The 14,479-nt window shown below is 45.5% G+C and overlaps 1 protein-coding gene across 6 annotated transcripts in view; it reads left to right on the top strand.

Annotated features, from left to right (window-relative positions):
• Positions 1-14,479, top strand: part of LOC144728793 (uncharacterized) — an 82,747-nt gene that overhangs the window by 30,911 nt on the left and 37,357 nt on the right. For all 6 annotated transcript variants that reach the window (XR_013587567.1, XM_078608446.1, XM_078608442.1 and 3 more), the window contains 3 exons: positions 8,462-8,757; positions 13,489-13,621; positions 13,964-13,981. Coding sequence is in view for 5 of the 6 variants with exons in the window: in XM_078608446.1 (XP_078464572.1) it covers positions 8,462-8,757; positions 13,489-13,621; positions 13,964-13,981 (447 nt within the window). In the remaining variant the exon portion in view is untranslated. The remainder of the gene's footprint in view (positions 1-8,461; positions 8,758-13,488; positions 13,622-13,963; positions 13,982-14,479) is intronic.

A 14,479-nucleotide genomic window follows, 5' to 3' on the forward strand; every position in this document is an offset into this window, starting at 1 on the left:
TCATCACTAGTGGGCTGAAACTCGGATGAAAATCCAGGATCTCAGCAATGCTGGCTCCACACTATGACCATCTTGTCACTTCCATGTATACAGTCCATATATATAGCGAGAGCTGACAACAACATATCCCTCGCTTGGGATGCAGGATATAGTGGGTTAAATCCAAATCCTAATGATGCATGTATATTTTAATTTGGAGTTTGCGTGTTCCACCCGTGTTCTCGTGGATTACTCTCTGGGTCTTCTAGTTTTTGCCCTCCACAATTTATCAACAAGCGTTTAGATAATTTGGCTGCTTGAAATGCCCACGTGATGTTATAAGCCACTTGGATGAGCTATGATCACGTGTGGCGAGGTCGCCTTTGAAAATGAGCTGACAGCTTAGTGGGCTCTTACCTTGTGGAAAAGTACAGGACAAGAAAATTATCATACATGCACCCAATTTAATCACGTGTCCGAAGCTAAGCTGGGTGGATCCTGGTTGGTGCTTGGATGGGAGATTGCCTGGGGAATATCAGGCCTTAGGATTGCTTGATGGCCAGGCCATGCCAGTCCATCAATGGGTTCTGGAATATATCTGTGCAGAGCTTTGAGTGTCATCCTATTCATACGTTTTTCTCCAGGTTTACTAGATTCCTCACACATGAAACCAAACATTCCTGAATCAAATTGGCCAAATACCCAAATGCGGGAGCCTCCGAAAGTGAATGTTAATACAACATTTTTTGTAATATTGTGTGTTTATATATACAGGTAAAGCAGGATGTACACCGACCCAATGACCGTAAATGCACGTGAGATTATATCACCAGCTTCCATTTGGCCTCCCACCACCAGTGTAATTTGAGGATGCATTGCTTACTTTACATGTGTGCCTATATCCTTCTTCTATTGTATACGATAACACTGCTGTATATATGTTATGGGACATGTATGTTAATTGTATTTTTACCGTATAACATAATACATCATCCGCATTGCAGGAAGATATTAAGAAAGGGGTGTGTTCAATGCCCTGTCTGTATTGTACAATTATTGGTATTTACAATACAGTGCATATAAATAGAATGCGCTTCAGAATTGGCATGATGGATGAGTGTGCGACGTTGACAGCTGTTGCACGGGGAGTGTTTTGCGTGGGCCCGCAAGACGGTCCCACGACCATCGCTTCTCACTCTTCCTGTAATCCCGGCCGGCGAGCTCTGCGGGAGCCATGGAGGCTTCGTCGCCATGGCGATCGGAGCAGAAGACTCATCTTCCTCATGAGCTGGCCCCTCCAGGATTGGTGTGGACCACCAGTGAGGTTTACATCGTTTTGGCATTTTAACCGCCACCATCGCCTTCAAGTGTTATGGCCGCCCTTGTACCAAAAAACTGCGCTGCAGGGTTAATGCACGTTTTTTTGTGCGCTCTGCCGTGTTAGTTTTTTTTATTAATCTATGGCTGTGCACGTTTTTCACTCGGCTGCCGTGATAGGTATGCAGTATATTATTTATAGCCTTGTGAATGGATGCAGAATTAGGCGTGCAGGCTAGTCTATATATTCAAACCTGTCAAATCCCCCCCCCCCCTTATGAATGTAACAGTGGATATAAAAACTCCAAGGGAGAGGGTTTTTTTCATTATAATTTATTTTCCAGCGGTAGTAGGGTAATACATAACTTTCAGTGCATTGTTTTATTTTGCAAACAAACACTCCAAAGTGTGCGTAACTGCAAACTTTCAAAAGTCAACGAATTTAAGCGGCACATTTGGATTCAGTTAATGAGAATCAGTGTAGCCAATACATGTAATTAACAACCCATTCATAGATGATCTCTTTGCGATTCGTAAGATTTTGAAAATAATTTGTCCGACAATGCTGCTAAAAGTAACATTATGTCGTGTTTTATAGAAAAGTGTTTTTTTTCTATGTTTATTTTATTTTAACTTCATACACCTGCCACTATAAAACACATTCCTGCGGAGGGAGCTGGTAGGCGGCGTGCTGTATTCCACAAATATGCCCGACTGTGAGGGCGAGCACAAGCCGGCGTGAGTAGGTTAAACGTTGAGTTTTATAAGGGCACCACGGGGTGACCAGCCCCTCCTCACCCAGCCCCCACCCCCCACCCAGCCCCTCCCCACCCTCCCCTCCCCACCCTCCCCTCCCCACCCAGCCCCTCCCTGCAGCACGGACACAATAATCCCCTGTGGGCTGGTGCAACCAGGAGGTTCCTACCAGTAAAAGTTACGTCCTGCTCAAATCAGAATTCAGGCTGTGCTCCTCTCCTGCTCTCAGCCCTGAGACAGTAGTGGGAATTGCACATTCCTACGACATGCCTATGGCGCAGGGGCAAGTCGCTCTTATAGGGTCGCACTCATTACACACACGGTGCTTGCCACAAATGAACCACAACACCTTGCTGATGTTGTCAAGGAGCATAAAACATCACGCGAACTCCGCTCATCCTCGCAGTGTGGCTTTGGGCTAATCAATCGATGAAGGACGCTCACCGCATCACGCGCTTTCGGATGCGCTGTGTATTTTTATATCTAGATTCAAAACTAATTTCTTTAGAACTGCTTTTTGTGCTTAGTTGTCCTTTCCCCGCACCTCCGATTAGCACGGCTAGCTACGTACGGTGCGAAAGAAGTTCAACATAATACATAAATAGGACAACCACTGTTGACTTTCCCAGGAGGTGATAGCCATTTTATCACCCCAGAGGGATGATGGGCTGAATAAACCCCCTACTACAGCATTCGACCTCACAACATCACGACTGTGAAGCCATGAGTGTTCAACGAGCCGATACGATATCTCATTGTGTCACGTGTGGCATGGCAGTTTTATTTATTGAACCTCATCCATTTCCCAACTCGGAACAGTGTTTGCAACCAATTTTATGTTCCACTTGGCTGATGACAGCGCAGCAGTGGCTGAAGCTGCAGCATATATTTCACCAGAGGTATTTAAACTACAACAGCAGTAGCAGCATCATTGTCATTGTTCTGTAGAACATTTCCTCAATCTCATATTTTAGTCAGTCTTTGTCTCATCGACTAAAGCATTCAAACATTTAGGCCACTATTATTCGTTTCATCTTGGTGTGATGGGTTTGCACTTTTTCAGTTTCTGGATATTACGTGGTCGGCTAAATGTTGAACTTAGTACGTATTTGTGATGTACATATGCAGTATAACTCATGACCATTGTGGCATTCCTAAGTGCGCCACTGTCTCTAATAACCTTACTAAATTACCTGAGCCTGCATCTTCGATCAGACGAGTTGATATCGTCTCGTTCTAGTGTGTCACGCTTTGGTCTTTGGGGAGGTAGTAGTCAGAATCATGATGCGCGATGATTTTCATCCACTTGTAGTATTCGTTGCCTTAAAAAACAAATCTTTGCTGACAAACACTTAATCACTAATTTGGTTAAGACAATTTAACAGTCCGAAGGGCACGAATGTATGCGTGAAGTTGACTAAATTTCACTTTAAAGGTGACGTGTAATGAACTATCATCAAATATACTTGTTGGGCAAATGATGGGTAACATTTGTGCATGTTAGAATTGATCATTTTCAATTTGGGAACGTTATGTGGCAACGGTATGCCCTAATTTATGTCGGTTAAGGGAATAATAAACAAAACTCGAAAAATAGAACACACACGCACACACCCACGAATACCATTGAGACGGCAGAACTAGACACAAAATAATACATTCTTTAATTTAATAACTACTCCTGAAATTGTGAAAATTAATCAAAACTGCTTAGAATTTTTACCAAGCTAATGATCAACAACACGAAAAGCTCACATTACACAAAGCCCTCAAAGGTCCAGGCGAGGCGTTAACAATGTTTATGAATCAGCATTAAGTTTGAAAGAAAATGATCAGATTTATTTAAGTGCTGCCAATACTTATATGAAAACAGCATATGTTCAACAAAACGCATTTAATGAAGAATATGCAAAAATGACGTGACTTATTTAATGCTGTGGTTTGCTGCTTTTGTTTTTAAATTACACATTTCTACAGTGGGATGAAGCCTTCTCAATTAATTGTATTCGTCAGTGTGCAATCAATAGTGCTCTATAAGCCACGGGATGTCTTTAAAAGCAGGAAGGACAATAGATTTTTATCTTAGGTTTCATGTAACCAGATATGATTTAAATGTTTCCATTCACAAATAGCCCGTTCTACATGGTCCCATCGCATTGGAGGTTTTGTCGTAATTCGTTTATTCCAATTGCATTTACTCCGATTAACATTTTTAATTGGTATGTGTGCGTAATTTAAGCACATGTGGGTACATTAATTGCAAAAAAATCATGGGAGTTTTGTGTAAAGAAATCACACTTCGAGGATTCCCCGGGGTGACCTGCCACATGAGGTGGTAGGTTTGAATCTGAGTTTAAGCTTCCCATGATTATATCACATTTATAAGTATCTTGAGTTAATGGTCCCTTCCCCTCCCTCCTTCCCATCATCTCTCTTCTCCACATGCCTTACAACTGTGCTCAATTCAAGAACTATACTTACTCTTTGTCTACTATAACCTTCAATATCGCTGTTTGTTACTGGGAGCTTTGCATCTTGGTCCTTTGTGTTTGCGCTCGGCAAACGCAATTTCAGAAAAATGCGCCGGCAAAAGCGCGTGGTGGTTTTTTGCCCACACGAGCCACGGGGAGGGCAGCACCCGGGTGAGTCACGCGAAGAGACACAGAGAACCTCGCTCAGCTGACGCCCAAGAGAGAGAGAGAGTGCGTGGGATTGGAGTCAAGGTTGTGCGATTCTGTGGCAGTAACGTCATGCGGAGCGATAATTGGTTTTCACGGATTGCAGAGGAGAAGGCATGGTGCGCGTCAATGGAACCGGTTGTCTATTGAGTCGAGCGTTGTTCGGTATCTCGTCATCGAGAAGTGGCGCTCGTTGCATGCCGTGCCGCACAAGTCAAGGAGGAATGTCGATGTTTCAAAGGTTTGTCCCTTCTCATCACTGAGAGCTGTCTTTCAGATGTATTTATACTGGTAGGAACCTCCTGGTTACACCAGGCCACAGGAGATTATTGTATCCGTCGTGCAGGGTGGGGAGGGTGGGGAGGGGCTGGGTGGGGGGTGGGAGGGGTGGGGCTGGGTGGGGAGGGGTGGGGCTGGGTGGGGAGGGGCTGGTCACCCCATGGTGCCCTTATAACACATTCCTGCGGAGGGAGCTGGTAGGAACGTTGGGTTGCTCGGTCAATGGCCAGGGTCAACGGCGGCGTGGGGTATTCCGCAAATATGGCCAACTGTGAGGGCGGGCACAAGCCGGCGTGAGTAGGTTAAACGTTGAGTTTTATAAGGGCACCACGGGGTGACCAGCCCCTCCCCACCCAGCCCCTCCCCTCCCCTCCCCACCCAGCCCCACCCTTCCCCACCCTCCCCACCCTAACCTCCCCACCCAACCCCTCCCCACCCTGCCGTCTCTACCCAGCCCCACCCCTTCCATTTTTGGATGCATGACGGACGGACACAATAATCCCCTGTGGGCTGGTGGAACCAGGTGGTTCCTACCAATAAAACTCAACGTTTAACCTACTCACGCCGGCTTGTGCCCACCCTCACAGTCGGACATATTTGCGGAATACACCACGCCGCCGTTGACCCTGGCCATTGACCGAGCAACCCAACGTTCCTACCAGCTCCCTCCGCAGGAGGAATGTGTTTTTTCTACGTGGTTATTGATGCACTCCGCACTTTGTGCATTGATCTGTTCTCTCATAGATCGTCGACAAATTTCAGCATTCTGGCTAGCTGATCCAGCCGACTCACTTCAATATGTAGGATATACCAACATTCACATTATTCATAATACTGTCATAAATAACAACAATAATTTGCCACCCTTTGTGAACAACTGAACCTTTTTGTTTTACCGTTCTAATATTCCGAATTTACGCGCCTTAATCCACTGCTGGATGAAGGCCCACATGCATTACTTTTCCACGTTGGTCATTGCAAGTCGGTGAAGGGGATATCCAGAACCTGTTCACACATCACTCGCTTACAGATGTTAGCTGTGACTGGGAATCGAAGTCAGCGTGCTGGGTACATATAGCAGTGCACTAACTAACCACTGTGCTTACAACTCCACCATGAATGCTGTGTATATATGTACAGTAATCACATAAATAGAACACACATTCGGATACACTGGAGAATTCGTTCGTAAATAATTTGTCAGGCCTGAGTGTTGCCCAAGACGTTTCATGTTGCGTGCTATTTAGAAATAATCCATAATATCATTCCTAAATAGAGAAATGTATCAAGTTCACCGCTGTTTCCTCCAGATGTCAGACAGATGCAATTATGTGGCTATACAAGCATTTAAGGTTTAAAAAAATATATAATCTAAAACACGTCTAATATTAGGTGTACTTTGAGGAAAGGATATTAAAAGCAAATTAGCCATGTAGAACGGCTCATAAAGTATCCTGTTTCTCGTCACATTATGGAGGTTTTCGTGATGCGTTTTTGGGTTGTTGCCCCGTGTAGTTCGACGTTTTCCTCCGCGTGCTGGGAGATTCTTCTGAACTTTTCCAACCTGAAAACACGTTTGGAGAGAATCCTTCATATATTTGCTCTGGATGAAGAGGAAAGACCCCAGCTGGGCCCCAAAGTGAGAGGGCCAGGAGGTATGCAGTCAACAATGCTTGACTCAGGGAGGAGGACGCCCCTGCCATGCATAGTCCCATGGGATGTTGGCTATCAACAACAAGGCAACTCCTATGACTAATTGGGAATGGGACGCAAGCGTAGGATTGATCACCCTGTCGCTGGCCGCCTTTGGGGAGGGTGTATAGTATGAAAGGCCGAAACACCCTAGGAACCAAAGGTTCACTACTGACGATGCGCTCCCCAAATTTCACCAGGCTCACTGTTCATGAACTCTTGGAAGTGCTTGCGCAAAGGATAGTAACATCTCATCCTGTGTTCTTTGGAATATGTTAACTATGGCACGAACTACACATTAGGCCTTGAATTATGTATGGCTGCTGTAAGTCATAACAATAGAAGATTCCACTTTCTCATTACCCATACTCCTGAATCGATCTGCAGAAAATTATTTAATCCGCAACTTGAATTCATCCTATTGTTTGACCTTACCTACGGATAAGGTATATTCTATGGAGGTGGTAGCAGTCTTTCTATTATCCACACTTATCTGTGTTAAATAATTTGTACGTGCACATTCAGACTAGGAGTTACCGGGAGTGGCGACACAATGCTTGCACGCACGCATACACACACAAACGTGTGTAGTGGTGATAACTACTCGCTGTTCGCAAGCTGTGAGAGAGCAGTTGGTAAACAAGGTTTTTCCGCTCAATCAAACAGTTAGGGTCAAATGGGGTGAAATAGGATACAAACGCCAGATTGGGAAGAACCAATCGGAGGGGTCCAAGAGGTGGCCGGGGATTAGTTAACCCGGCCACGAACAGGTATAAAAGCCGGAGCGCTGAGAGCTCTTGGTTAGTTCTGCTACAGGAAGTCCCAAGTCGGCCGAAGACAGCTAGGACCCTGGACCAAGCCTTCCAGCCCTTGTCAGGGCTGGGGCTCAGTGTAACCAGTGGTCAGGGGGATAGGTCCTGGATAGGACCCTGGCTCCCAGCCTTCCCGCCCTTGTGAGGGCGAAGGTCCTGAGCGACCAGAGGGTCGGGGACCTGCCGGGCCAGCGGCGGGTCAGTGTGCCTCCCCTAGGTCCCAGCCGGAAGACGCTTGGCTAGCGGGGGAGATAGCCGGCAAGTCCGGAGTCTGTAGCATCGTCAGGATAACGGGTAAGGGGACCGTATACCCCTTGTGTTAGGTGTAGCAAGTATTTGGTGAATTAAATCGCGTGGCCTCTAAGAAGTCTTCGTCTCCTTCAAGAACGTTACACGTGTGTATAACACACGCGTGTCGATAGCAGGGCTACACACGATACTTTTCCATGAACGCCGCTTGCACGTGTCAACACCATGGCCCCGTGCTGTGCTTTGTCCAGTCGACTGTTCAAGCCGTGGGTTCTTTATCTGTGCCTGTGTGCGCGTGCGCACGTGTGTGTGTGCGCGTGCGCACGTGTGTGTGTGCGCGTGCGCACGTGTGTGTGTGCGCGTGCGCACGTGTGTGTGTGCGCGTGCCTGTGTGCGCCATCGTGTAGCGGTTAGCGCGCCGTGCTACGAACCTGGCGACCCGGGTTCAATTCCTGCTCACGGCCAACACCAGTGACGATTATCTAAACCAGCACTGGGCCTCCCCTAGGTCGACTCATCCTCAAATGAGTATCTGGTGCGGTGTGTAAACATCGCCACTTGGGAGACAAAGGCGGCTGGGCGTGGTTCTGGCTACCTCGTGTGCTGCGTCGGCTTAATAGATGCTCTCTAACAGCACTTGCCCCAACAGTCTGTTGTAAGGATATGCGGGGGATCTTTGTTTTTTGCGTGTGTGTACAGGTAAAACGTTGCTGGACTGGCTGTCCCATGCGCCGTTCGGAGAGGGGGCTCTCACCTTCGCTGTGACGGGCCCCACGGAGCTGGGTGGCCCAGGCGGACCAGGTGGCCCAGGCGGACCAGGTGGGCCAGGTGGGCCAGGCGGGCCAGGCATCCAAAGCGGCATGGAGGCCATGCCTGGTGACGCGGTGGGCCTCTGCTGCCACTTGCTGGAAGTGGGGCTTCTTCGAGCTGTCGGGGACTCTTTGGACCGCCTGGCTGTGGCTGATGACGCTCATGCCGACAAGTCGACGTTCAGGGTGAGATGAACTGGATGGCTCCGCTGGAGTGGGAGAAACAATGTTAAGGGGGGGGGGGGGGGGTGGGGGGGGGGAGTGATAGCATGGCTTATTTCAGTTATGTTTTCCAAAATGCAATTTATCTAACAGGTTTTTTGGGGGTTTTATCGCGTGTTGTTCCCATGATGTTGCAGTATAAGCCGACAGGACATCAGGGGGGGTTTAACAGCATCACCGTGAAAATCTGTCTTGTAGTAGTATCGCTTCTGATTTTCATCAATAACACTGTGGCTTAAAAGGGGTAAAAATATAATAGTTGATGTTTCATGCAATGGCTCTTCTTCATAGCACATGAATCTGTCCTTTGAATAATGGAAAATGTATTCGCGTTGTCGCAGAGCCATATTTCCCAAAACATCACCTGTTGTGTTTTCTCTTTTTTTAAGGCCCACAGTGTTATTAAATAAAAACAATTTAGATTTATGTTTGTGCGTCACTGCCAGCTCATCGTGACAAGTAATTTGTTTGTGTAATATTGAATTGTTTCTCTTTCACAGTCACCTTTGGCATCTTGAGCTCTGATTGATGCATTGTTTTTCAAGTAGCACCCTGACAATTACGGTCTGTGATTGTATAGAATCTGGCACGTGTAGCTTATTTCAACTTACATCTCACTTCCTAAATGTATCTATAGAAAACAAAACTGAAGGGAGGAGAATATAAATATCTATCCCATTCACAAGTAGAATACTTGTTTTCGGGAAAAACATATATTTGTATCCACTGTATCGATTTTCCAAATTACTTTTATTGAAATAAGCATACTTTGATTGGATTAAAAGTTAATTGTAAACTCGCTACAGCAGCTGGCTTGCCTATAACAAATAACCGAGTGGAGTAAAAAGTAAAAAGTACCATACATATAAAACAAGTTGATGAGTAAAAGTATAGACGTGCTGTACATCTGCACAGACCACCAATGGTTTGATGTGCTCTTTTCCTGACCCTGAACCAGTGGTGGAAATTCCACATTTCCATGACAGGGGACAGTCTTCCTATGCAAGGGAACACTATTGTATCTCCACAAAAGTGATTCTCGTGGCAGTGACTTGGGGAGTGATGCGTTGAGCAGACCCTCATTTGGAGTTTGAACTTTCAACCCTGCCACCGTGGGTCATGACCTCTAACCACAGGGACACCCGGCAAATCAGATAAGGGGCTGTCCATAAATGACGTCACGCGATTTTGGAAGATTTTTGACCCCCCCCCCCCTTCGTCACATGGCGTCACAAAAAGTCAGACCCACCCTCTAATATGACGTCACAAAGCTCTGACCCCCCCCCCCCCCCAAATAAAACATGCTTCAAATCGCTTTAAACTATTGTCATTGTAGTGCGTATTTAATGTGGCGCTGCACTTTGATGTTGTAGGAGAAAACTTGTATTAAAAAGTCTATTTAATTAAGTAGAACGGGTTGTCGATATTTATTTAAAGTTGCGCATTTTGATGTGACATCACATTTATCAAACCCCCCCCCCGTCGTCATACAACGTCACAAATGGCTGACCCCCCCCAGGTGCGTGACGTCATTTATGAACGGCCCCTAAGGAGGGATCCATTATTCCACTTTAGATTAGTCTCACATGTGGCAAACATTATAATAATCATTATTATGTATAGCCCTTTGTCAATCGAGTGCTTCATGAAGTGGTTGTGCGAGCTATAGAGATTGATTTAGTGCAGTTGGGTGAAGGCAGGGGCCCAGGACTGGTTCAAATATCGTTCGCCCCTGATGTTAACCGCTGTCTGAAATCAAGCTCAGGTCACTGAGTTCACAGAGCAGTGCAAGTACCACTGCGACACCACTCCACCCCGCTCACTTAATATGTAAGACATTCTGAAACTTCTTTACAGAACGGAGCACTTAAAGTAAATTATTATTTTGCTAATGCATGTACGGTGTGTACCTATCAGGCCTCCCAGCCAATGCGCGTGTAGTAATATGTTATTTAAAAACAGTTTTTGAAAAAAGGGTAATATGATCGAAGTGACATTAAATTGCGATCAACATTCTCTTTGTTTTTTTCGGGAAAGTCACGTAGGTGAAAACAAAATAAAATAAAAATGAAACAACTAAATTAAATCACGACGTTTCGTCAGTTTAGTTGTTTTATTTTTATTTTATTTTGTTTTCACCTACGTGACTTTACCGAAAGATACAAAGAGTATTGATCCTTGCAAGTCACAAAAACTTCAAATCTACAATTGCGATCAACATTCGATAACCAAAGCTAAGCAACTGTTCATGAAACATGACTGAGACCATTTGCCAAAGATGAAATCATTCTAATGCATTACAGCCGGGGGGGGGGGGGGGATGCTTCAGAGAGTATAGAAACTACACGATGCAGGGTGGTAGAAGGTTGCACAAAAGAATATGGAGGAGCCAATTCGATGGGTTGCTTTCTAATCCACCACTCCCTGAACTTCACTCACAAGTAGGCGAGACGGGAAATGCATAATTAACAATGTGGTGAATCCGTCAGCTTTTGAAGTAAAACCGCATAAGGTTACAAGGAGGGTTGAATAGAGGACTTGATAAGCCAAAACCAAAGCCGTTCTGTGTTTGCTTTGATATGCCCCCGACTGTCATGTTGCACATGTAAGTGCTTGTCATGTTTTACGTGATTTTCTATTTAATCTCTTCATAGTTGAGCACTCGAGGATTTGCTTAGAGGTTTTGGGCTGGAAGTGGATGGTAGAAATGTCTTTCTTTGGTCTTGGAACTGTCACTGTCGTCGCTGTGCGATGGAAAGAAACGTTTTTCGCAAGAGCAGTCGCTGCGCAGTTTTGTCGTCTGGGAAATAGGAAATAACATAGCATGGACGTCCAAGGTTTAATTTATTTTCGCTTGACATCTTGAAAGTGGATAATTTACCTGGCAGTATTCAACCTTTAGACGCAGGAGATGAAATGCGCAAGGCATCAAAAAAACCCCCTTTAATTTCCGATACGCACACAATTACAATTCATTAAACATCAGGGACAGTGGTATTTTATGAAGGTCATCGTAAGAATTCTGTCAAACATGCCCAGTAAGCAATGAGTACCAAATGATGCAGACCAGAGCAGGTCAATTATTCATGCAAGCTGCACACGTGTAGTGGTATGATTACCTGCTGGCAGCCGGCCCCGAGCTCTGAGGGTAGGCCCAACTTTTTTTCGTGCATGCTCCATTCAATTATAGAACGCCACAAAACCTGCCACTTGCTCGCCAGCCACGGCTTAATTGAAGCGAGTGCCATTTCCAAAATAGGCGCACGTTCAAGTGCAGCGGTGCCTGTGTTTGGTTGGGCAAAGCACTGGGAAAAACCTGCAGAAGCGGCTGGCTCTGCCGTGTGCTGTGAATAATTAACCGTGGTTTGTTACTTCATCTCAAATAGTTTTGAGCTCGCGAGATTGTTTGGACGGAATGCCCACCACGCCACCTAGCTAGTCTGAGTGTTCAACTTGGAGAGCAGCGGCGAAGCAGACTTCTGTGAGACCCTCGCCACGCGGACCTTGACGCTGACCTTGACGCTGACCTTGACGCTGACCTTGACGCTGACCTTGACGCTGCCCTTGACGCTGACCTTGACGCTCCACACAAAAAGACGTCACCTTTGAGTTTTTCAATCCAGCCTTGGCTGCGCTGCAAGTCACCGATCCAGCAGGTGGATGTGAATACTGAGGAATAATTAAGTTTCAGTGGAAATTATCCCTGTTTTTAACTTTGTTTTACTGTAGGGTATTACTTGGCAGTAGTTTTAGAGGATTGACCTGCATCGCATTATCACTTTTTTTTGCTTCAGTACAAGCAGCCCCACTGAGCTTGTGTTTTTTTTTATAATTTAAACTAAGAGATCGAATATACTGTAGATAAGTTAAGTGCTCTGCCTTTAAACTATATGGTCATTTCGTTTGGTGTTGGTTATCCACCTCCAGCAAAATAGCTCATTCCATAAAGAAAATGTCTGCTTGGTGGTGGACATCTAACACATGTACCGAATACAACTGTAACTCACAGAGTACATGTTGTAAATCGTAATTATTGTCTAGGATGGATCTAAAAGATAGGCATGCATATAGTTGAGTCGTTGCTTATAACTATAACAATAAAAAAAAACAAGTTTTAGTTTTGGACCCCCCCGAAAATCACACCATGGATCTTGATAATTTTATCTTTAGGATTAAACGTAAAAAAATACTTCAAGTATCACGCTAAACAATTAAACATAAGCAGTCCCCATCCACCAGTCAACAAAGTAATTTGTCTCATAGTCTTGTAGCTAAAGAGGATGAGAAGTGCGTTGAAGTGCTCTTATGGTTACGACAAATAGATAAGCAGAACGTGAATGGTGTTGCATGAGGCATGAGTGATTATGTGTGCGTGCATAGGGTAACGTTTAGCGCATAGCACTACAAACCTGGGACTCTGTGTTCAATTCCTGTCATAGCCAACACCAGTGACTATTATCTGAATCGGTCCTTCGCCTCCCCTAGGTCGAATTCGTCTCAAATGAGTACCTGGTGGGGTGTGCAAACATCGCTACTGGGGAGACAAAGCCGGTCAGGCAAAGTGCTGGCCATCCATACCCCCCTCGTGTGCCATGCTGGTCTTCATAGGTGCTGCTCGCTAACGGCACTTGCCCCCAAACGGCTGTTAAGGGTACACGGGGGAATCTTTGTCTTTGTATTTGTGTGCATCCACAGATGGAGCAGGAGTACACGTGGGTAGCCCTGGGGCAGCAGAGAGCCTCGTGGAAGAGACTACAGGCCGTGTGGCCTCCGCCTGCACTGCCTCAAGACGCAGAGGCCCACCCAACGCTGGACAGCTCCTTGTCGGGTAACATACGCTTGAATTCAGCCCACTCGGCGGTGGCTAGGTTGCTTCGAGGTCAGAGTGATGAGCTGTCACTGCCGAGACCCTGAGATCAAATACTAGCAGCCCCCTGCAATTAGTTTGGCTACATTTCAGCTCTAAGAATTAAATAATAACTGGATTGACTGTGCTTAATTATAATTTTCCAACCGTGAAATGTTCAGTATGCATATTTAGTCACTTTTGCTACCTTAAAATATCGTTTTATTATGTTGCTATACTTTTAAGAGTCAATGTTTGACAGAAAAAAAGAATGAAGAAAAATAACTGAACCTTGAGACTAATTGAATTATTTGTTGTTTTCAGGTGTGGATGACATTAAAGGTAGGTGACATTATTTTATCGTTGCTATGATACGAAGAGCAATGTCCTAATGCATCAACCATCAGTGCACTTTGAAATTAAACTTGGTGCCAATCTGACAAAATGCGCATCCGTGATCCATTCTGTGAGAGCACGCAAGGCATTACGACTGTGTGGGTTTGTGTGGTTGTGCCGTACAGCCCTCCGATGATGTTTTTCGGGTTGCGCCGCGTGTTGTTCGGCACCGTGTCCAACGTTTCGCTGCATGTGCTGGGGGACTTCTTCTGGAACTGAAGCAGATATTTCAACTTCGGCTTCCTCAGTTCCAGAAGAATCTCTAAGCACCTGGGATGAAACGACAGACATCATACCAAACAAACAACACGTGGTCCAATCCGGTGAATTCATGAGAGGCGTTGCATTAAAATAATTCATCCCGTGACAGACCGTATACAACCTCACAAAGTGCTGTAGTGCATACATCTGGGTAGAAAGTTCAACAAATCACTTTCTGTTCCA

This window comes from Lampetra planeri, chromosome 30 (assembly GCF_965212315.1).
Source record: "Lampetra planeri chromosome 30, kcLamPlan1.2.h2, whole genome shotgun sequence".
Taxonomy (NCBI): Eukaryota; Metazoa; Chordata; class Hyperoartia; order Petromyzontiformes; family Petromyzontidae; genus Lampetra; species Lampetra planeri.